Below are 24357 nucleotides of genomic sequence, written 5' to 3' on the forward strand. Positions count from 1 at the left end.
GCGCACACCCTCGCCAACGCCCCGCCCTCCAAGCACACATCAGCCAACCCGATGTCAGCAAATCCAAGTAAACAAATGACTGACAGGCAGATGGCATATATATATATGTGTGTGTGTGTGTGTGTGTGTGTGTGTAATATTTTTCAAAAATGTATTTATTTATTTTTGGGAATAGTACTCATTAAAATCCTGTCTCTGTAATAATTATTATTATTAATTTTTTGCTATTTTTTTATAGCCAATACATTTTCTACTTATTGGCGTGCATAAACATTTATAACGCAAAACGAGAACCTTTAGCCTGTTTGAGAAGGCTCTCTCTCTCTCCCTATTACACACGCTTTCACACTCTCTCTCTCTGTGTGTGTGTGTGTGTCAGTCAGTCGCGCGCAGTGCGGTTCATACATCCGAGCAGGAATGTGTTTCTTCTTTTCATATGTGAAAGTATCGTCATTTGATCTGTGTTATTTCAGCACTTTCCACTTGCCTGGGGAACTAATTATCATGTGATAGGTAATTAATGAGTGCTGGGATTCAGTGCTGATGTGTCTCATATCAACAGTGTCAGTCAGCAGGACAGATGCAGGATCCGCACAGTTTACAAGGTAAGAACTTTTTCATTATATCATATATCTAATATTTATACAGCTAACAGACAGCGTGTGAAAATCACACTGTAAACTAAAATTATTTGATATCAACATTAAAATAATTTTATTTCAGTAGCAGTATTATTTAATATACACAGACTATTAATGTTTAATGTTTGATTTAAATGCATATTGTTTTGCATACAAATGCAATGTATGCTAAATTAATTTATCTGGATTACTATTATTATATAAGTTTGGCCTTTAGGGGTAAAACAGCTTGTCATTAGGACAGTAACCTCAAAACATACTAATATACACCCTTCTGTACTTCTCTTTCAAAAGTTTAAAGTAATACTAACAAAAAAATAACATGAAACATATGACAATCAGTCAGCACTCTCCAATCTAAGCATTTAATTACACATTTTAGTGTTCGTTCTACCATTATGCATCTGAGATGGAGGTTCAGGTGCTCTGTGATGCTCTTGGTCTGATCAAAACCTGTCATGATGTTTCTGAACTCTCTGAACAATGACGTTTCAGATGTTCCTGCCGCAGGTATTACAGCATATGTCCAGGAATTTTGATATTCAGCATTAATATTTTAAGTTAAAAATCATGCATAATGTATAATGGAAAGTACATAATTTAGATGCTATGACTATTACAATGTTTTCACTTTATTGCATATTGTAGTTTAACAAATGAAGCACAAATATTCAATGTTGTCTCAATTAATATGAGTTCATAAAGAAAAAAAAACATAATTGTATTATAATTGTAAGTTATAATATCAAATACTGCATTACACTGCATGAACACAGCCTGAAATTTCATGTCATCCACCCAAAAGTGTGAGGGAAAAATAAATCCCAGTTCCCCATTAAATTTAGACTTGATAAAATATGATAAAATATGATGAATTGTGTTGGTAAAATTACACCAAATGACAATATATATGATACCTGACAAAACTTCAATTGGTCAGAGTGCAGCGTTCTGCTGTATTTCAGTGGAAAAGCAATTTTATGACTTTATTTGTATTCACTTTTATAAGTCTGATACAGACATGCACATTATTCACATTATTCCTCACGCATCTCGTATCATCATCTCACAAAATTGCTTGTATTCACTGCAGTCTGAAAGAACGTTTCATTCAAATGGTAAAAATATGTAACATTATAAATAAGAGCATCTGTAAACTTTTGTGTGTTTTAAGAATAACAGTGTTTATAATTATGACTGTGAACACAAAGCATGGCAAGACTTCATCAAGATGAACAGAGGTGAACACTAAGACGGATTGAAACTGCAGAAGAATGACAGCAAACCTCATTATTCACCCTGAAGATCACAAAAACGGACCACAGAGAGAATCTCAGACACTGCTAAAATGTGAAAGAGATGGTGTATTGATCATAAAACCTGGACATCATCTGCCCTGGTCAGTTTAATCACCTGACTGGGATATTATTCAACTACTGTGGGCAATTTAGGAGAGAAAAACAAAAAGCAGAAATTTGCTAAATCTATTAGTAGAACTCTATTTGGAATTTGTATTCTTTTCATCCACATGATCCATAAAACATGAATTAGCGCGTCAGGTGAGTTTGTGTACGATGCAGATGAAGTTTGATGAAATTCACAACCATTAAAGGTGCAGTAAGTGATTTCTGAGAAACGCTGTTGATCTGAGCACCACAACACACATGTAGCCAATCAGAAGTAAGGGGCGTGGTCACTCATGAGGGGGGAGGTGCTTGTGTTATATAGAATGTTAGTGAATTTGGGGGCAGAGCTATGAAGATAAGGGTGTGATTCTTTTTAGTAGAGGCGTGTTTGTTTTGGTGATTTTTATTATCAACAGTGTTTCTCAGAATCGCTTACTGCACCTTTAAAGGGGTGGTTGATTATGATTTGACTTTTTTAACTTTAGTTAGTGTGTAATGTTGCTGTTTGAGCATAAACAACATCTGCAAAGTTACGACGCTCAAAGTTCAATGCAAAGAGAGATATTTTCTTTTACAGAAATCGCTTTTTAAGGACTTCAACGAGCTTCTTCCTGGGTTGGTGACATCACAAACCCCAAAATTTACATAAACCCTGCCCCTGAGAACACACAACAAAGGGGGCGGGGCCATGTTGGGCTGCTTTAGAGAAGAGGAAGAGTTGTTGTAGTAGAGTTTTGTTGACATGCCGTCATTTTACGCCGGACTGCTTCACAAACGAGGATCAATTCAACACTGGATTTGCACAAAAGATTAACATGACGACACATGCTAGTGGATGAGTTGAATCAACTCCACAGCAACTACATAAATTTATCCACTAACCATTCAGAAACGTCTAAAAGTTGTAACTTCTTCCTGAGTCTCTCCATCAGTGTCGACTCCGGTTTGAACAATGTAAGGCTGAACACCGTCGTCATTTTGGCTGCGTGAGATTCTCCAGCTTTGTTTTTGTTGAGCAACCGAAGCGCGAGCTGTTAAAGCTCCGCCCTCTTCTGGAAAGGGGGCCGGGAGCAGCAGCTCATTTGCATTTAAAGGGACGCACACAAAAACGGCGTGTTTTTGCTCACACCCAAATAGAGGAAAATTTGACAAGCTATAATAAATGAAATGTGGGGTATTTTGAGCTAAAACTTCACAGACACATTCTGGAAACACCAGAGACTTTATACGTCCCCTTTAAGAGGACATTTAACTAGCAGGATTAGCAGATGCAGAGGAGAGCGTCTCCTCAAGCAACAGAGCTAAACATGTGCAAGAAGCAATAGGTGAGACACTTTGGTGGTTCCCATGACAATGAATAATTAAAATAGTACGAGTGCAATACTGCTCATTGACACAGAAGCGCCAAATTAACCCGCCCGCCGGCACTGGTAGTGACAGTGATCCATTATTTCCAGATCATTTATCCTTTCCCTCCCTACAAAACAACAAGCGTGTCCTGTCAGACTGAAGTGGTGCAGTGTTCCTCTCCAACCATCTGTCTGTGGCATCAAGACTCAGAACAACAACATGAAAAAGTTCGGCCAACATAAGCTAAGCATGCAGCTGTTTTTAGCGCATGCGATGAATCTCGCAGGTGAGGCTGAAATACCCGCTGCAGGGGCAAGACGGATGGCTCTCTGATTAACACTAAATAGACGACACACAGAGCACTCACTGTCACTCAGTTCTAGCTGTTAAACTCATTTAGTGAGCATCGATGCCGTGTGCTCGCTGTGGGAAGTAGATTTCATTCATGCTGCAACTAAGAGACTTAAAAATCACAAAAGGAAGCCCAGGAGACGCTGACATGTGGCAGTTTGGAGTCTAGATCTGTTTATCTTTGAAAACTCAGAAGCTCAGCTCAGCTCAAACACTATTACACGCCAAACGCTGCATCACAATCAGGATTAGCAGAGTATTTTGACTGCAAAACATTTACAGAACATTTAAAAAACATTTATATTTTTTTCTGCTGTAAATTTGGGCATTTTAACAATGGGACTGACTCCCTTTTGGAGCCTGTCTCTAGTGGCCAGTTGATGAATTGCAGTTTAAGTCACTTCCGTGTTGGATTCAACAGAGAGACTGGAAGGTTGCTGCTTGTTTTAAACAAACAACTTATATTGCATTCAAGCTACGCATTTTTTATCAGTTTATGCATTCCCTTGGAATCAAACATTGCTAATACCATGCGCTACCATTTTGAGTTTTTCTTAAAAACTTCTCACATCTTTCTCATACTTAAATCAGATAATCTTTAAAGTAAGCTGGTAAGCTTTATTTATTTAATCATCCACCACCCATCCATCCATCTGTGCTTAATTCATCAATGAATTGAAAAACTGTATTATACATTATATATATACATATATATATATATACACACACACACACACACATACACAGTATAATCAATCAGTCATCCGTTTGTGCTTAATGCAAATTATGTTATTGCAAATTGTGCAAAGAAAACGATTTTCGAAATTGCTTAAAACAAAAACAAATATCTGCTAATGGGTTCAGAAAAATACTTCATTCACAGAAAAACGTTTATTTTTCTGACCCCATTTTTTGCCTTAATTTTCATCAGTTTTTTATCTGTCATTTTGCATCTCCAGTAAATGCATCTTGAATTTAGAATGTTTAGATGTTTGTACTGGAAAACAAAACATTTTCAGCAGTAAATCATCATTTTCTGCAAGAGTCACACTGAGCAAACGTCTGTTTTCTGCCTTAGATTTGGAAACTCTGGCAGCAATGGATCTTTACGCAGAGAACATCAGCGTTAACCACACCTCGCTCTTCAACGACAGCAGGAACATCACGCTCTTACCGTACTACCAGCACTCGCTCGCGGTGGCCACCATCTTCATCCTGGCCTACGTGCTCATCTTCTCGCTGTGCATGGTGGGAAACATCCTGGTGTGCTTCATCGTGCTGAAAAACAGGCAGATGAGAACCGTCACCAACATCTTCATACTCAACTTGGCCATCAGCGACCTGTTAGTAGGCATCTTATGCCTTCCCATCACGCTGGTGGACAATCTGATCACAGGTAAATGACGTTACTATATGAGCCGTAAAAGCCTGATGGATCAATTATGATACTTAGCAAAAAAACACATATGCAAACTTTTTTTTTTTTTTTTTTTTAATATTTTGTCTAAAGTTTCAAGGTTTTTTCTTTCTGATAGTAATTAAACCTCTAGCTAGAACACTGTTAAAGTTGGGTGAACTTATGTGGTACTTTTCAGTGTAACGCCATGCTTTCTAATGATATCTCCCAGTGAAAAGCAACGGTCCTAATACTGAGCCTTGTGGTACTCCATACTGAACTTGTGATTGATACGACACCTCTTCATTTACTGCTACAAACTAGTAAGGGTCAAAAAATACTCATCTGGTTATTGAATCTTTGCAGTACATATCAGTTATTTATTGCAAAGTGTGAGGGGTGAATGAATGAAATAATCGGAGCAGGTAGCAGCAGCTTGTACCTGTGCAGGATTCAGGCGACTGTTGCATAATGAACACAACTTCTGTGCTTTAATGCATTCATTACTGTCAAGGTGAAGCAACTGCAGGAGGAAAAAAACAAGAAATGTAATGCAAGGCTTTTAAAGCAGTTCACAGTACAGTGTGTGTTTGTGCTCTTACTGCAGACGGTGACAACAGCAGGAAACGAGTCACTTCAGACACTTAGCAAATGTAAACAAGATTTACATATGCAAAGTGTTTGTATGCGTGATGTCATAATTACATACTGTTGACTCAGATTAAATCCTTTGTTGTTCATAATTTGCATACAGACCATGTGTTGTGTAAAAGCAACCGTATGCCATCTGATTTTGTTGACTTGTGATTTAAACACAGATATCACACCCAATGAGACATAGTAGATCATTAAAATCTAATTAATTTGGATTAATGTTTAACATGTAATGACAAATTCGATTGTTTTGGCGCATCCTCCTGCTTCTTCAAGTTTATACACACAAAATGTCTTTTTTTTCTTGCTGTAAATCAATGTGTATCAACATTGTCAGACAGAAAAAAAACATGTACAGTCATGTCAAATATTTAATATAAATTTGCATTTAACTTTGAAGAGTATAATCAAGAACAGAGAATAGAGAATTATTTCTTTTTAAATGCAGGAACAATTTTGAAATTTTTGTTTTCTTCTAAATGAGGAAAATTCATGTCAAATTGAAAATGTGGCTGTTGTCAAAACAAATGCCAGATAAAATAGATCACAACAGTCTGGTTTCAGGATATTAAAAAAAACAACAAAAAAAAACATTCATTAATTATTTTAATAGTATTGATTTTTTAACTGGTAAAGCATGTAAACCCTTATATGGTAGCTTGTTTCCACCACTAAATAATAAGATAAAAAAGGTAATTGTGACTTTTTTTCTCGCAATTCTGACTTTATATCACACAAAATCTGACTTTATAACTCACAATTTTGACTTTATAACTCGCAATTCTGACTTTATATCTCGCAATTCTGACTTTATATCTCACAATTCTGACTTTATAACTCGCAATTTTGTCTTTATAACTCGCAATTCTGACTTTATATCTCGCAATTCTGACTTTATATCACACAATTCTGACTTTATAACTCACAATTCTGACTTTATATCTCGCAATTCTGACTTTATATCTCGCAATTCTGACTTTATAACTCGCAATTCTGACTTTATATCACACAATTCTGACTTTACATCTTGCAATTCTGACTTTATAACTCACAATTCTGACTTTATAACTCGCAATTTTGTCTTTATAACTCGCAATTCTGACTTTATAACTCGCAATTCTGACTTTATAACTCGCAATTGTGAGTTTAATATCTTGCAATTCTGAGAAAAAAAGTCTGATATAAAATTCACAATTACCTTTTTTATTTCATGGCGGAAACAAGCTTCCATACCCTTAAGTACTGTTTTTTAAGAATTATATAAAATGCAAAACTTACCATGAGCCGTGAGTTACTCAGTAATTATATTTGCAAGTCAATGAGATTTCAAAACTGTTTATTAGTGGAATTACCAATGGAGAACTACACTACCCATAATCCCAAGCTCCACCAATTAGGGAAGTTAGCGTTACTATGTAAACAGAAATCCCACAAAAAGAACTGCACCACCATAAAGCATCACGAATGAAGTGAATCTCTCACCATAGTGAGAGTTTTATACTTGAAATCAATGACTTATGGTCAGTTTTATCGTTTTGGTCACACTTGTGAATAAGCATCATGGGAAGAGTTGTTTTTTCACTCACAAACAGTAAACAGTGTATATATAAGTAGTAAGTATACAAAGCACACTTGTCACACATAAGTATACAGCACACTTGTCATTTTCCTCTGGTTTTCAAATACTTTGTTGCTTCAAATCAAATGTCATGAATTCATCTCACAGCTGTTTGGTTTGAGGTGGAGAAATGTGTTTTCTGTGAGCTGTATATGAAGTGCTCTTCTCTCCCTGCTCTCATTATTTCTGCCACAGGTTGGCCGTTTGATGTAGTGATCTGTAAAATGAGTGGACTCGTCCAGGGAGCTTCAGTCTCCGCGTCGGTCTTCACGTTGGTGGCGATCGCAGTGGAAAGGTTAATAACTCTCACCCGCCTGCATTTCACATGAGATTACAAACACCCTCTTCAGGATGAAACTCTGAGCTATAATGACGCAAGCTTACCTGTTCATCTGTACTACTACTGTACATGCAAAACCAGTACATTTGATATTCGGTATTATTAACTGGCCAGAATTTTGAGACCACAATGTGATTGACACCTCTTCATTTACTGCTACAAACTGGTAACGGTCAGATAAGTATGATTTAAACCATGCCAATGCAATTCCACTAATGCCAACATGAGTTTTGAGTCTGTTTTCGATAGTGTCAAATGCAGCACTAAGATCCAATAACACTAATAGTGAGATACAACCACGATTGGATGATAAAAGCAAATCATTTAATTCTAATGACAGCAGTCTCAGTCCTATGATATAGTCTAAATCCTGGCTGGAAATCCTTGCAGATACCATTTCTTTCTTAGAAGTAACATAGTTGTGAGGATACTGCCTTTTCTAGAATTTTTGACAATAAAGGCAGATTCGAGATCTGCCTGTAATGAGTAGTGTTTAGTAGAATTGCATGATATAAAGAATTCCGTGATATAAAGTCAGAATTGCGAGTTATAAAGTCAGAATTGCGTTTATATAAAGTCAGAATTGCGATTATATAAAGTCGGAATTGCGAGTTACAAAGTCAGAATTGCAAATTAAAAAGTCAGAATTGCAAGATATAAAGTCAGAATTGCGAGATATAAAGTCAGAATTGTGTGATATAAAGTCAGAATTGCGAGATATAAAGTCAGAATTGTGAGTTACAAAGTCAGAATTGCGAGATATAAAGTCAGAATTGTGAGATATAAAGTCAGAATTGCGAGTTACAAAGTCAGAATTGCGAGATATAAAGTCAGAATTGCGATTATATAGTCAGAATTGCGAGTTACAAAGTCAGAATTGCGAGATATAAAGTCAGAATTGCGAGTTATAAAGTCAGAATTGCGATTATATAAAGTCAGAATTGCGAGATATAAAGTCAGAATTGCGTTTATATAAAGTCAGAATTGCAATTATATAAAGTCAGAATTGTGAGTTACAAAGTCAGAATTGCAAATTAAAAAGTCAGAATTGCGAGATATAAAGTCAGAATTGCGAGTTAAAGTCAGAATTGCAAATTAAAAAGTCAGAATTGCGAGATATAAAGTCAGAATTGTGAGTTATAAAGTCAGAATTGCGATTATATAAAGTCAGAATTGCGAGTTACAAAGTCAGAATTGCGTTTATATAAAGTCAGAATTGCGATTATATAAAGTCAGAAATGCGAGATATAAAGTCAGAATTGCGAGTTACAAAGTCAGAATTGCGTTTATATAAAGTCAGAATTGCGTGATATAAAGTCAGAATTGCGAGTTATAAAGTCAGAATTGCGATTATATAAAGTCAGAATTGCGTGATATAAAGTCAGAATTGCGAGTTACAAAGTCAGAATTGCGTTTATATAAAGTCAGAATTGCAATTATATAAAGTCAGAATTGTGAGTTACAAAGTCAGAATTGCAAATTAAAAAGTCAGAATTGCGAGATATAAAGTCAGAATTGCGAGATATAAAGTCAGAATTGCGATTATATAGTCAGAATTGCGAGTTACAAAGTCAGAATTGAGTGATATAAAGTCAGAATTGCGAGTTATAAAGTCAGAATTGCGATTATATAAAGTCAGAATTGCGTGATATAAAGTCAGAATTGCGAGATATAAAGTCAGAATTGCGTTTATATAAAGTCAGAATTGCAATTATATAAAGTCAGAATTGTGAGTTACAAAGTCAGAATTGCAAATTAAAAAGTCAGAATTGCGAGATATAAAGTCAGAATTGCGAGTTATAAAGTCAGAATTGCGAGATATAAAGTCAGAATTGCGAGTTAAAGTCAGAATTGCAAATTAAAAAGTCAGAATTGCGAGATATAAAGTCAGAATTGTGAGTCATAAAGTCAGAATTGCGAGTTACAAAGTCAGAATTGCGTTTATATAAAGTCAGAATTGCGATTATATAAAGTCAGAATTGCGTGATATAAAGTCAGAATTGCGAGTTACAAAGTCAGAATTGCAAATTAAAAAGTCAGAATTGCGAGATATAAAGTCAGAATTGCGAGTTATAAAGTCAGAATTGCGAGATATAAAGTCAGAATTGCGAGTTATAAAGTCAGAATTGCGATTATATAAAGTCAGAATTGCGAGTTAAAAAGTCAGAATTGCGAGATATAAAGTCAGAATTGCGAGATATAAAGTCCGAATTGCGAGATATAAAGTCAGAATTGCGAGATATAAAGTCAGAATTGCGTTTATATAAAGTCAGAATTGCGATTATATAAAGTCAGAATTGTGAGATATAAAGTCAGAATTGCGAGTTAAAAAGTCAGAATTGCGAGATATAAAGTCAGAATTGCGAGTTATAAAGTCAGAATTGCGAGATATAAAGTCAGAATTGCGAGTTATAAAGTCAGAATTGCGTTTATATAAAGTCAGAATTGCGATTATATAAAGTCAGAATTGCGAGTTATAAAGTCAGAATTGCGATTATATAAAGTCAGAATTGCGAGATATAAAGTCAGAATTGTGTGATATAAAGTCAGAATTGCGAGATATAAAGTCAGAATTGCGAGTTATAAAGTCAGAATTGCGTTTACATAAAGTCAGAATTGCGATTATATAAAGTCAGAATTGCGAGATATAAAGTCAGAATTGCGAGTTATAAAGTCAGGATTGCGAGTTATAAAGTCAGAATTGCGTTTATATAAAGTCAGAATTGCGATTATATAAAGTCAGAATTGCGAGATATAAAGTCAGAATTGTGTGATATAAAGTCAGAATTGCGAGTTAAAAAGTCAGAATTGCGAGATATAAAGTCAGAATTGCGAGATATAAAGTCAGAATTGGGAGTTATAAAGTCAGAATTGCGTTTACATAAAGTCAGAATTGCGAGATATAAAGTCAGAATTGCGTTTATATAAAGTCAGAATTGTGTGATATAAAGTCAGAATTGCGAGATATAAAGTCAGAATTGCGAGATATAAAGTCAGAATTGCGAGTTATAAAGTCAGAATTGCGTTTACATAAAGTCAGAATTGCGATTATATAAAGTCAGAATTGCGAGATATAAAGTCAGAATTGCGAGTTATAAAGTCAGAATTGCGTTTACATAAAGTCAGAATTGCGAGTTATAAAGTCAGAATTGCGAGTTATAAAGTCAGAATTGCGTTTATATAAAGTCAGAATTGCGATTATATAAAGTCAGAATTGCGAGATATAAAGTCAGAATTGTGTGATATAAAGTCAGAATTGCGAGTTAAAAAGTCAGAATTGCGAGATATAAAGTCAGAATTGCGAGTTATAAAGTCAGAATTGCGTTTACATAAAGTCAGAATTGCGAGATATAAAGTCAGAATTGCGTTTATATAAAGTCAGAATTGTGAGATATAAAGTCAGAATTGCGTTTACATAAAGTCAGAATTGCGATTATATAAAGTCAGAATTGCGAGATATAAAGTCAGAATTGCGTTTATATAAAGTCAGAATTGCGTTTATATAAAGTCAGAATTGCGAGTTATAAAGTCAGAATTGCGTTTATATAAAGTCAGAATTGCGATTATATAAAGTCGGAATTGCGAGTTACAAAGTCAGAATTGCAAATTAAAAAGTCAGAATTGCAAGATATAAAGTCAGAATTGCGAGATATAAAGTCAGAATTGTGTGATATAAAGTCAGAATTGCGAGATATAAAGTCAGAATTGTGAGTTACAAAGTCAGAATTGCGAGATATAAAGTCAGAATTGTGAGATATAAAGTCAGAATTGCGAGTTACAAAGTCAGAATTGCGAGATATAAAGTCAGAATTGCGATTATATAGTCAGAATTGCGAGTTACAAAGTCAGAATTGCGAGATATAAAGTCAGAATTGCGAGTTATAAAGTCAGAATTGCGATTATATAAAGTCAGAATTGCGAGATATAAAGTCAGAATTGCGTTTATATAAAGTCAGAATTGCAATTATATAAAGTCAGAATTGTGAGTTACAAAGTCAGAATTGCAAATTAAAAAGTCAGAATTGCGAGATATAAAGTCAGAATTGCGAGTTAAAGTCAGAATTGCAAATTAAAAAGTCAGAATTGCGAGATATAAAGTCAGAATTGTGAGTTATAAAGTCAGAATTGCGATTATATAAAGTCAGAATTGCGAGTTACAAAGTCAGAATTGCGTTTATATAAAGTCAGAATTGCGATTATATAAAGTCAGAATTGCGAGATATAAAGTCAGAATTGCGAGTTACAAAGTCAGAATTGCGTTTATATAAAGTCAGAATTGCGTGATATAAAGTCAGAATTGCGAGTTATAAAGTCAGAATTGCGATTATATAAAGTCAGAATTGCGTGATATAAAGTCAGAATTGCGAGTTACAAAGTCAGAATTGCGTTTATATAAAGTCAGAATTGCAATTATATAAAGTCAGAATTGTGAGTTACAAAGTCAGAATTGCAAATTAAAAAGTCAGAATTGCGAGATATAAAGTCAGAATTGCGAGATATAAAGTCAGAATTGCGATTATATAGTCAGAATTGCGAGTTACAAAGTCAGAATTGAGTGATATAAAGTCAGAATTGCGAGTTATAAAGTCAGAATTGCGATTATATAAAGTCAGAATTGCGTGATATAAAGTCAGAATTGCGAGATATAAAGTCAGAATTGCGTTTATATAAAGTCAGAATTGCAATTATATAAAGTCAGAATTGTGAGTTACAAAGTCAGAATTGCAAATTAAAAAGTCAGAATTGCGAGATATAAAGTCAGAATTGCGAGTTATAAAGTCAGAATTGCGAGATATAAAGTCAGAATTGCGAGTTAAAGTCAGAATTGCAAAATAAAAAGTCAGAATTGCGAGATATAAAGTCAGAATTGTGAGTCATAAAGTCAGAATTGCGAGTTACAAAGTCAGAATTGCGATTATATAAAGTCAGAATTGCGTGATATAAAGTCAGAATTGCGAGTTACAAAGTCAGAATTGCAAATTAAAAAGTCAGAATTGCGAGATATAAAGTCAGAATTGCGAGTTATAAAGTCAGAATTGCGAGATATAAAGTCAGAATTGCGAGTTATAAAGTCAGAATTGCGATTATATAAAGTCAGAATTGCGAGTTAAAAAGTCAGAATTGCGAGATATAAAGTCAGAATTGCGAGATATAAAGTCCGAATTGCGAGATATAAAGTCAGAATTGCGAGATATAAAGTCAGAATTGCGTTTATATAAAGTCAGAATTGCGATTATATAAAGTCAGAATTGTGAGATATAAAGTCAGAATTGCGAGTTAAAAAGTCAGAATTGCGAGATATAAAGTCAGAATTGCGAGTTATAAAGTCAGAATTGCGATTATATAAAGTCAGAATTGCGAGTTATAAAGTCAGAATTGCGATTATATAAAGTCAGAATTGCGAGATATAAAGTCAGAATTGTGTGATATAAAGTCAGAATTGCGAGATATAAAGTCAGAATTGCGAGTTATAAAGTCAGAATTGCGTTTACATAAAGTCAGAATTGCGATTATATAAAGTCAGAATTGCGAGATATAAAGTCAGAATTGCGAGTTATAAAGTCAGGATTGCGAGTTATAAAGTCAGAATTGCGTTTATATAAAGTCAGAATTGCGATTATATAAAGTCAGAATTGCGAGATATAAAGTCAGAATTGTGTGATATAAAGTCAGAATTGCGAGTTAAAAAGTCAGAATTGCGAGATATAAAGTCAGAATTGCGAGATATAAAGTCAGAATTGGGAGTTATAAAGTCAGAATTGCGTTTACATAAAGTCAGAATTGCGAGATATAAAGTCAGAATTGCGTTTATATAAAGTCAGAATTGTGTGATATAAAGTCAGAATTGCGAGATATAAAGTCAGAATTGCGAGATATAAAGTCAGAATTGCGAGTTATAAAGTCAGAATTGCGTTTACATAAAGTCAGAATTGCGATTATATAAAGTCAGAATTGCGAGATATAAAGTCAGAATTGCGAGTTATAAAGTCAGAATTGCGTTTACATAAAGTCAGAATTGCGAGTTATAAAGTCAGAATTGCGAGTTATAAAGTCAGAATTGCGTTTATATAAAGTCAGAATTGCGATTATATAAAGTCAGAATTGCGAGATATAAAGTCAGAATTGTGTGATATAAAGTCAGAATTGCGAGTTAAAAAGTCAGAATTGCGAGATATAAAGTCAGAATTGCGAGATATAAAGTCAGAATTGCGAGTTATAAAGTCAGAATTGCGTTTACATAAAGTCAGAATTGCGAGATATAAAGTCAGAATTGCGTTTATATAAAGTCAGAATTGTGAGATATAAAGTCAGAATTGCGTTTACATAAAGTCAGAATTGCGATTATATAAAGTCAGAATTGCGAGATATAAAGTCAGAATTGCGTTTATATAAAGTCAGAATTGCGTTTATATAAAGTCAGAATTGCGAGTTATAAAGTCAGAATTGCGTTTATATAAAGTCAGAATTGCGATTATATAAAGTCAGAATTGCGAGTTATAAAGTCAGAATTGCGATTATATAAAGTCAGAATTGCGAGATATAAAGTCAGAATTACCTTTTTTATTTAGTGGCGGAAACAAGTTTCCATAGCAAGTAACACACTGAATTAAAGGTGAAATTTTGAAGTACAAAAGTTGACTCCAAAACATACTCCAGCTTAAAAAAAATCATTGATTCTTTTTCTTCTGTGAAACGCAAAAACATTCAGCGATCATGTGACTTCAGAAGACTTGCAGTACTGCATTAAAACTTGCATTTGAGCACTGACAGGCGTGTACAATGTGCTGCCATTGTTTGGAAAAGAACGACAGATGAACATTCCCATTGTGTCAAACAGAAGAAAACAAGTTAAAACAGGCCTTAAAAGCCCTTAAAAGTAGAAGATGACAGCTGGTGTCAATGAGAGCTTGATGCAACATACCTGACACACACACACACACACACACACACACACACACACAGCTTTACAAACATAAAGCATTTAACAGATGTTTCACATTTTTGTGTCACAGTCTTTTGTTTTTAACAAAGCAGTAATTTGCCGAAACTCATGCTGTGGTCTCGTCCTCAGACGGCACATCCATGAATCGCCCACAGTCTGTTCACCGACTGTACATATTGTACGCAGAAGTAGAAATTGCCAGGTTCACTCTGACCTGCTGGCTCTCCTCAGCCTCCATGAGTCGGTGTGAGCTCAGGGTTTATAATCAGTCTATCAGCTCGTTCTCAGGAACTTGTTTGTTATAATTAAGCGCTTTTGAGATCTCCGCACTCTAAAACATGCTGGGTTGTTTCAACCCATGTTTGGGTCAAATATGGCAACCCCAATCATTGGGTTTAAAATTTAAATAAAAAAATGTAAACTAACGGTTGAGTTTGTCCAGCATGTTTTAGAGTGTGAGATGCTTAATAGCAGGTGACATAATTATGAGATAAGTCAAATGTTATAATTATGACTTTTTATCTCATAATTTCAACTTTATCCCAGACTTAGTATGTCAACATTTTTACTTCTTTTTTCAATTTTGACTTTGTATGTCATAATTATGACTTTTTTATATATAATTATGACTTCAATTATAGCAAAATCTTTAACTTTTATGCCATAATTTTGATTTTTTAATCTCAAAATGTCAACTTTTCTGTCAATTTTTTCCTAATTCCAATTTTGTTTTAATTTTGACTTTTTAATGTCATGATTTTGACTTTTTATTTCATATTTTGGATTTTTTATTTCATAATTTGATTTATTACTCCATAATTTCAACATTTCAATCTCATGAATGTGTCTTTTTTTGCCTTAACATTTTGCAATAATGTTTTTTTTTTCTTATAATGACCTTTTAATCTTAAAATTTAAACTTTTTTTGTCATAATTACAATTTTAATAATCTCATAAAAATCTTGGAATTATGACATTTTATGTCATAATTTTGACTTTTTCATCTCATAATTTGGATTTTTTTTAATGTCAATATATTCTATGTCATAATTTCAACTATCTCATAATTATAACAGTATATTATAATTTTGATAAAAACATGATAAAAATTGATAAAAATTCAACTTCTTGTCATAATTATGACTTGGTGTGTCACAATTTCAGTTCTTTATGTCATAATTTCAATTTTTTTGTCATAATTTTGATTTTTTTTTAATCTCATAATTCTGATGTTTCATTTCACATTTCATAATTTGGATTTTTATGTCATATTATAACATTCTATTAAACTTAGTATGTTATAATTTTGGGGGGAAAAGTAGTCAAAATAAAAAAGACATTTTATTTTCAACTTTGTCAAAATTTCAGTTCATTTAATTTAAACTTTTTTGTCATAATTCCGATTTTTCAATCTCATGATTGTTTTTTAATCTCATAATTCTGACTTTTTATTTCATAAAACATGACAATTTATGTCAAAATTTAGACTTTTTGCCATTATTTTGACATTTTCATCTCATAATTTGGATTTTTATTTTTTGTCATATTATGACATTCTATGCCATAATTTCAATTTAGTATGTTAAAATTTTGACAAAAAAGTTGTCAAAATTATAACAAAAGAAAGAAAGACATTTCACTTTCAATTTTTTGTCACAATTATGACTTAATTTCAGTTCTTTGCAATAATTTCAACTTTTTTGTCATAATTCTCATTTTTTAATATCATGATTGATTTTTAATTTCACAATTCTGACTTTTTATGTCATTATCTTGACTGATTTGATTTCCCAAAGCATGATTTTTCGCACTCATCCGCTCAGATAACCTCCATTCCCTCTCTTCTAGGTTTCGTTGCATCGTGTATCCGTTCCAGAGGAAGCTGACGCAGCGTCAGGCCATCATCACCATCGCCTTCATCTGGGCTCTGGCCATCGCCATCATGTGCCCCTCGGCCATCACTCTGACCATCTCCCAGGACGTCCTGCACTTCATGGTGGACCGGGACAACGTCACGTACCCCCTGTACACCTGCTGGGAGGCCTGGCCCGACCGGAGCATGAGGAAGATCTACACCACCGTCCTGTTCTCGCACATCTACCTGGCTCCGGTCACGCTCATCGTCATCATGTACACACGCATCGCCGTCAAGCTGGTCAAATCGCCCGCCTCCATCCGAGACGCGCACGCGGAGGACGAGAGCCGCAGGGTTTTCCGCAGGAAGCTGCGGGTGGTCAACATGCTGCTGATGGTGGCCTTGCTGTTCACCGTGTCCTGGCTGCCTCTCTGGATCCTCATGATGCTGACGGACTACGGGAATCTGTCGGCCGCTCAGCTGGACCTGGTGGCCGTCTACATCTTCCCATTCGCTCACTGGCTGGCCTTCTTCAACAGCAGCGTGAACCCCATCGTCTACGGCTACTTCAACGAGAACTTCCGCCGCGGATTTCAGGCGGCGTTTCAGTTCGGCATGTGTGTGGTGGAGCCGCCGCCGCAGCCCCGACGCAATGGCACGTGGAAACACAACCGCGTGTTTGCGGACGGCGACGGGACGAACGCTCAGGGTCACGACAGGAGAGATTTCTGCACCGGACAGCAGCAGGATGAGCTGGTGCTGGAGGATCTGGACTGAAGGAGCGTTTCAAACACTCTACGGCACATGCCGGCAACACACCAAACACAAAGCAAAAAAAAATTTAAAAAAAGTGAGGCTACAGGAAAAAAATGGAATTGCACATTTTTCTGATAAAAAAAGTCAATGTTTTAAAAAGCTCCAGGTTTGCTTTATAGGGCTGCACAGTTTGGCCCAATTTTTTGAATACAGTATATATCAATGTGACTTTAATAATAATTATAATTATTATTATTATTATAAAAAGTTTTACTATAAAATGATATTATTATATTATATTATTATTATAAAACGACATAAAAAAGTCAGAATTATGAGATTAAAAATCAAAATTATGAGATTATGACTAAAAAAGTTGAAATTATGACAAACTAAAATTATGACAGTAAGTCAATTATGACAAAAAGTTGAAATTGAAATAGGTTATTTTCTTTTGTTATAATTTTGACAACTTTTTTGGTCAAAATTATAACATACTAAGTCATAATTATGAAATCAAATTTAAATTATGAATGTTAAAATCCAAACTATGAGATGAAAATGTCAAAATTATGACATAAAATGTCATAATTATTGAACAAAAAGTGAAAATTATGAGATTAAAAGTCAAAATGACAAGATAAAAAAAAAATCTAAATTATTAGATTATTAAAATTGTAAAAAATAAAAATAAAAAAAATAAAATATGACAAAATGTTAAGGCAAAAAAGTTTAGTTTTAGTTCCCAAATTTATGGGACTAAACTGTCAAAAGTATCAAGTAATAAATCAAATTTATGAAATAAAAAAATCCAAATTGTGAAATAAAAGTCAAAATTAAAACAAAATTTAATATAATTATGACATTATGACAAAAATTATGGCAGAAGTGTTGAAATTTTGAGATTAAAAAGTCAAAATTATGGCATAAAAATCAAAATAATGTTATAATTTAAGTCATAATTATAAAAAAAAAAGTCACACAATTATGACATACAAAGTTGAAATAGATAAAAAGCCATAATTACGACAAAGTGTCATAACATTTGACATCTCATAATTATGACTTCACTGTAAACCCTAACGCTCAAAATACTTAATTGTTTTGAGTAGGACAAACTTAAATTTAACAAATTAGTTCAGTTAAATTAACTGTTATGAGTGTTTAGAACTTTCTTTTGAGTTCACAGAACTGATATATTTTGAGTAAACTGAACTGTTTTATTGTTTTGAGTTGTATGAACTAATTTCTTTTAATTTAGACTAACTTAAGTAACTGAAACTGGGCTGGGATTTCTATTTCCCAGCATGCATCCTAGCAAAGCGAGAGTAAATGCTCAAATTAAGTGTTATATAATGTTTTTTTGGTGCAAAATTAATGGATAAGGGAGATTTAGTAGTGATTAATGTTTCATTATGCTAATTTAGAAGAGTTTCTGTTAAAGTGGGTTTTTGGAGAGTTACCATCATGATGACATGTGGCGCATTTGGCTTGGTTTGAAAACAGGTAAGTTACATGTTTAAGTTGCTGTACTCGTTCAGAAAGTGCTATACCATGCTATTGTTAACATGTTAGCAAATTAGCAAGTTGGCATTTTTTGAATTTTCTTATTAGGGTTTACAGTGAAGTAAATAACTCATTTGATTTGGAAGACCTCAAAATAAAAAAGTTAATTAACTAAATATTTTATGTTAATTGCTATCGAAGTGTATGAGTTAGCTAACTCAATACTTTAAGTTAGGAGCAATTATCATGCATGAGCACTACAAACTCAAAACTTGATAGTTCTGCTTACTTGAAATTGGGAACGTTATAACTCAAAAAATTTGATATAACTGATTACTTCACATTTTTTGAGTTAGCCCAACTTATTTGGGTTTACAGTTTTCTTTTAATTTGGACTTTTTATGTATATGTATAATTATGTTTAATTATTATTTGCCAAAGCATGACTTTTTTCTTACATTATTATTTCATAATTATGACAAAATTTCGACTTTTTATGTCATTATTTTGACTTTTTAATCTCACTAATTTGAATTTTTTTGTCATAATTTAGTATGTTATAATTTTGTCAAAAAAGTTGTCAAAATTATAACAAAAGAAAAAACTTTTTGTCATAATTATGACTTGGTGTGTCATAATTTCAGTTCTTTATGTCATAATTTCTACTTTTTTTGTCATAATTCCCATTTTTTAATCTCATGATTGATTTTTAATCTCATAATTCAGACTTTTTATTTCAGTATTGAAATAAAAATACTTTTTTATTTTCATTTATTTCATTTTATTATTATATTTTTATTGTTTTATTTATTTATTGTTATTTATTTTAATTCTCAGTGTGTGTAAATGAAGACATTGACGTGCTTCACTTTAAAACACGCAGCTCATATATTTATTTCATTAAAGTGCAGCCGGCATGATTTGATAATCGCATGATTTGATAATTGCTCAAAATGAACAATTCAATGCATATTCATCCTGTTCATCTGACTTGCACGGTTCATATATGAGCTACTGCCATGATTGTTTAAAAGTGTAAATCACGATCCACTTTCATCACACTGAAAATCTCCTTTGGGTTTGGAACGACAAGAATGTATTTTCTTTATCAGACCGGTGCATGCTGCAGATATGAGCATCACACATTAAATTAAGTACAAGACAAACTGTGAATGTATTAAATTATTCATGGACTGATCTGTGCTAGTGAGGATTGTGTTAGTGTCTGCTGTGCTGATCTGGTGTTGTTTGGTATGCAGATGTATGTAAAACTATCTGCTCTGTAAAACAAATAGCAATTGCGATTCACCCTGTGAAGTGTCTGTTTGCTCCTTCAGAACGATGTTGACAGGTAATTAGTGAAATTAAGTTACCAAAAAATGTCTTTTTATAAGTAATGCTTTGTGGAAAATGTATGAATTTTTAAAGCAAAACTTTAAACATATGAACTAATTATCTTTGAGGAATTTTTTTAAACTGTTCAACTCAAATCAACAAAGTTACAGACATTATATATGGGAGACCGGGGCTAGTTGTCACAAGTTTTGCTTGAGTGAAATCAGTTTCTTTATAGACACAAACAAAAAGCACAAATATTCAACATCACTGCCTGCCATTAAACAGCTTATTAAAGGCCTTGCAGTAGAATTCAGAATTATGAAACAAAGCAAAAATGGAAAAGTTAAAATACAAAGATGTCAAACCATTGTTTTTGGCCTACAGAAATTGTAAACAAGCCACTTACTAAAACTACAACAGTTTAAATGCATGTGACAACTTGCCCCGACCTGACATTTATGTGAGAACACAGTTCAAATCTGAGGTTGACTCTTTTCTTGTGTCATTTTATCTCACTAACATTATTCTAGATGTTTAAAACTAAGACATAAAGCCAGTGATGGAGAAAACATGCAATATTCACTTTGTGACAACTAGCCCCGGTTATCCTTCTATGTGCAGTGGTTTCGTGTGAAAGGTCAGTGAGTAACTGTGATGATGTCACAGTCACTTTTGTTCATCACTCACCTTCAGATCTGACTGCGCTCTGAAATTAAACACATACTTGACACAGTCAAATTAATTCTATTTAAAGATCTATTATACCAAACAGATGAGTGGAAATTACTGCTTTACTGCGAGAGGTCACGCTAATCCTGACACGTAAAAAAAGAATACAAAAAAAACATTTTTTATGCAAGTTTAACAAAAGAAAATAGGGGGATACATGCACATTTTAAGAGATAAAAGAGTATAACAACCTTTCTCTCATCAATCCATTGTTATTTAGCTTGCATGAAGATGCCAATTTGAAGTTTATTTTTTAACCATCTTTTTGTATTTGGGTTATTGATGAATAATGTTTTTAAAAGTGTGAAAAAAAAACATAATGGTATAATTAATTTTGAAGTTTCATTAAGTGTTAACAATGAGATTGTGTGGTTTTTATAATCAATTAACTCTGCTTTTGTCATCTTTTACAAGATGGATGAAATTTGTCACCAAAAAAGTCATTCGGTTTAACCAAAATTTCGGTTTTACCAAATGACACTATTGGTTATACCGAATGACGATATTTTCAAACAATGCTAACAGGCTGATATCTAGCTAGCTAGCAAAAGGACAATCAAACATTTTATATTTAGTACAAGTTTTTAAAATATTACAACATTTTCCATGTTTTATAGCGGTTGTACCGAATGACATGATGTTTCGGGACATGCGTATGAGCAAGTGAAAACATGAAGTTTTCAAATAGTTAAGAGAGAGTTAGTTACTTTGCTTCACAACCATGTGGTCCTTTGCAGGTGTCTGAATGATGTCACATCCTGTCACATGATATTGACTTGATCCAAAATGGTCCCTTTATATCGGTTACTCCGAATGACATCAATGAAATTCATTTTTCTGGACATTATTTCTCATAACAAAGCAACGACTTCTACACATAATTGTAATACCATTTTGCATTATGTTGATATTTGATGTTATAAAATCATGCCAGAATAAAAAATAAATACATTTATTACATTTTAAGACATTTTAATCTCAAATGAAATGGCTGTATTGGCCTTTGGACGGTTAAACCGAATGACCTTTTGACACTTCAAAATCTTTAAAACACCTTTATATGTAGCAAAATATAATTAAAACCTTTTGGATTCAATAAAAGAGATCTAGTTGTACTACCTTACATACTTAGGATGTCATATCTTTGTTTTTTATTATTAATAAGGCCTTTGGTCACGTCATTGACCCATATATTATCGATCTGATTTTTGTAATTTGATCAAATAGGGTGGTGTGTTTTAGAGAGACATAAACCACAAAATCCATCAAATCCTCTGATAATACTTACTGATGTATGTGCGGCAGTTTTCCCTCCAAATTGATGTCACATCCTGTAGGGAAGCGCCTGGAAACATGACAAAAAATGTACATCAAGTCAAACCAAAGTAGAGAAATGCTTTAAAATTCACTCCATGTTCATAAAATATCCCATCATAGCTGCAGATACAAGTACAATATATTCAACTTTGTATGGTTTTTAATTGCACTCAGTGGGACTTCGTTAAACCCTGCTGACAGCACTGTAGGAATATTCTAGAAGAGTTCAGACAAATGTGTCTGTAAATACAGCACTGAACAGTTCACATCCGTTTTCATCTCCTTTCTTCCTACACAAACCCTGACACAGATGTGACACAATTGCACACTAATGAGGAAGAACTATAATCTGTGTTACTATTTATAATGTTACTAGGTTAAAAATGAGCTTCTATAAGCACCTTATCAAAGAGTCCTGGTGAAATCATAGTACGTACACCAGCAGGAGCTCTCTGGGTAATCCGGGTGTAATTGGCTTTGCGCTAAACTCCCGTCTAGCCCACCCGCTGCTCTCAGTGGATCACAGAGCGTCCTCCTCTCACACACTGACATTTACACATGGTGACGCGCTAACCGAGTGATCCGCGCGTCGACCTGCCCTCAGGATACGGCACTGCGGCAGGGACGGAGAAAATAAGAAGCACATGTGAAGGTCAGAGTGTTGAGAGCCGCTGTTTTATACAGACTGAATCAAACACAAGGATATTGAGGTCTCAGACTGCAGGAGTCGAGCAGCAACAACAGCAAGAGCTTGAGGAGAATAATGCTTTTCTTTTAGACGCCTTCTGTAGATAATAATGTCTGCTGCTGCAGATGAAGTTAAGGAAGGATAGACAGATAGATAGATAGATATGACAGACAGACAGATATTTCCATCAACCATAACTCCTTTCAGGATGGCCAGGAACCTCGGAGTGGTGATGGATGATTGTTTAAGCTTCACAGATCACATCGCTACAATGGCTCGGTCCTGCAGATTTGCTCTGAACAACATTAGGAAGATCAGACCCTTCCTATTGGAGCTTTCCACACAAATTCTTGTCCAAGCTCTTGTTCTATCCAGAATGGACTATTGTTATGCTCTCTTGGCAGGCCTTCCAGCATGCACTGTCAAGCCTCTACAACTGATCCAGAATGCTGCAGCAAGACTGGTCTTTAACGAACCGAAGAGAGCACATGTCACACCTCTCTTCATCAGTTTGCATTGGCTGCCAATTGCTGCTCGCATCCAATTCGAGGCTCTAATGTTTGCCTACAGAACATCCACTGGCTCTGCACCACTATACCTAAACCCACTACTTCAGACTTATGCGCCCTCCAGAAGCTTGTGTTCTGCAAGTGAACGGCGTCTTGTGGTGCCGTCCCAAAGGGGCACAAAATCACTCTCACGGACCTTCTCCGGGTCTGTTCCTGGTTGGTGGAATGACCTACCACGCTCTATCCGAGCAGCTGAATCTTCAGCCATTTTCAAAAAACTGCTAAAGACATATCTTTTTCGTCAACACTTGACCCAGTAATATAGCACTTTTTTTATTTATATTTTACTTTTCTTTTTTCGATTTTTTTTTCTATTCTTTCTCCATCTATTTGCGTATATATTTTTAAAAAACCCAACCTTGCTACGAGCACTTTACTGATGAAACTCTGACTTGACACGGCACTTACATACTGTTGTACTCATGTTGATTTGATTGCTTCTACTATTCTCATTTGTAAGTCGCTTTGGAGAAAAGCGTCTGCTAAATGACTAAATGTAAATGTAGATATAGATGACTGACAGGTAGATAAATATAGATGATAGACAGACAGATGGATAGATAGATACAGATGACAGACAGATGAATATATATTACAGACAAATACAAAGATAGATAGATAGACAGATGACAGACAGACATATAGATGACAGAAAGACAGACAGATATAGATTACTGACAGGTAGATAAATATAGATGACAGACAGACAGATGGATAGATAGATATAGATGACAGATAGACAGACTGATAGACATACAGACAGACATAGATGACAGACAGACGAATATATATTACAGACAAATAGATACATAGATACATACATAGATAGATGACAGACAGAAAGACAGATATAGATGACAGACAGACAGATAGATATAGATGACTGACAGACAGATGGAT

General features: G+C 34.2%; 1 protein-coding gene across 1 annotated transcript; it reads left to right on the forward strand.

Annotated features, from left to right (window-relative positions):
* Window positions 1-379: 379 nt before the first annotated feature.
* LOC127524046 (neuropeptide FF receptor 1-like) lies at window positions 380-19247 on the forward strand. Its single transcript, XM_051915357.1, has 4 exons — window positions 380-605; window positions 4827-5144; window positions 7612-7711; window positions 16548-19247. The coding sequence occupies exons 1-4, from the start codon at window positions 581-583 to the stop codon at window positions 17329-17331; spliced, it is 1227 nt and encodes a 408-aa protein (XP_051771317.1). The 5' UTR covers window positions 380-580; the 3' UTR covers window positions 17332-19247.
* Window positions 19248-24357: the final 5110 nt, after the last annotated feature.

The sequence above is a fragment of the Ctenopharyngodon idella genome, chromosome 12 (assembly GCF_019924925.1).
Source record: "Ctenopharyngodon idella isolate HZGC_01 chromosome 12, HZGC01, whole genome shotgun sequence".
Lineage (NCBI taxonomy): Eukaryota > Metazoa > Chordata > Actinopteri > Cypriniformes > Xenocyprididae > Ctenopharyngodon > Ctenopharyngodon idella.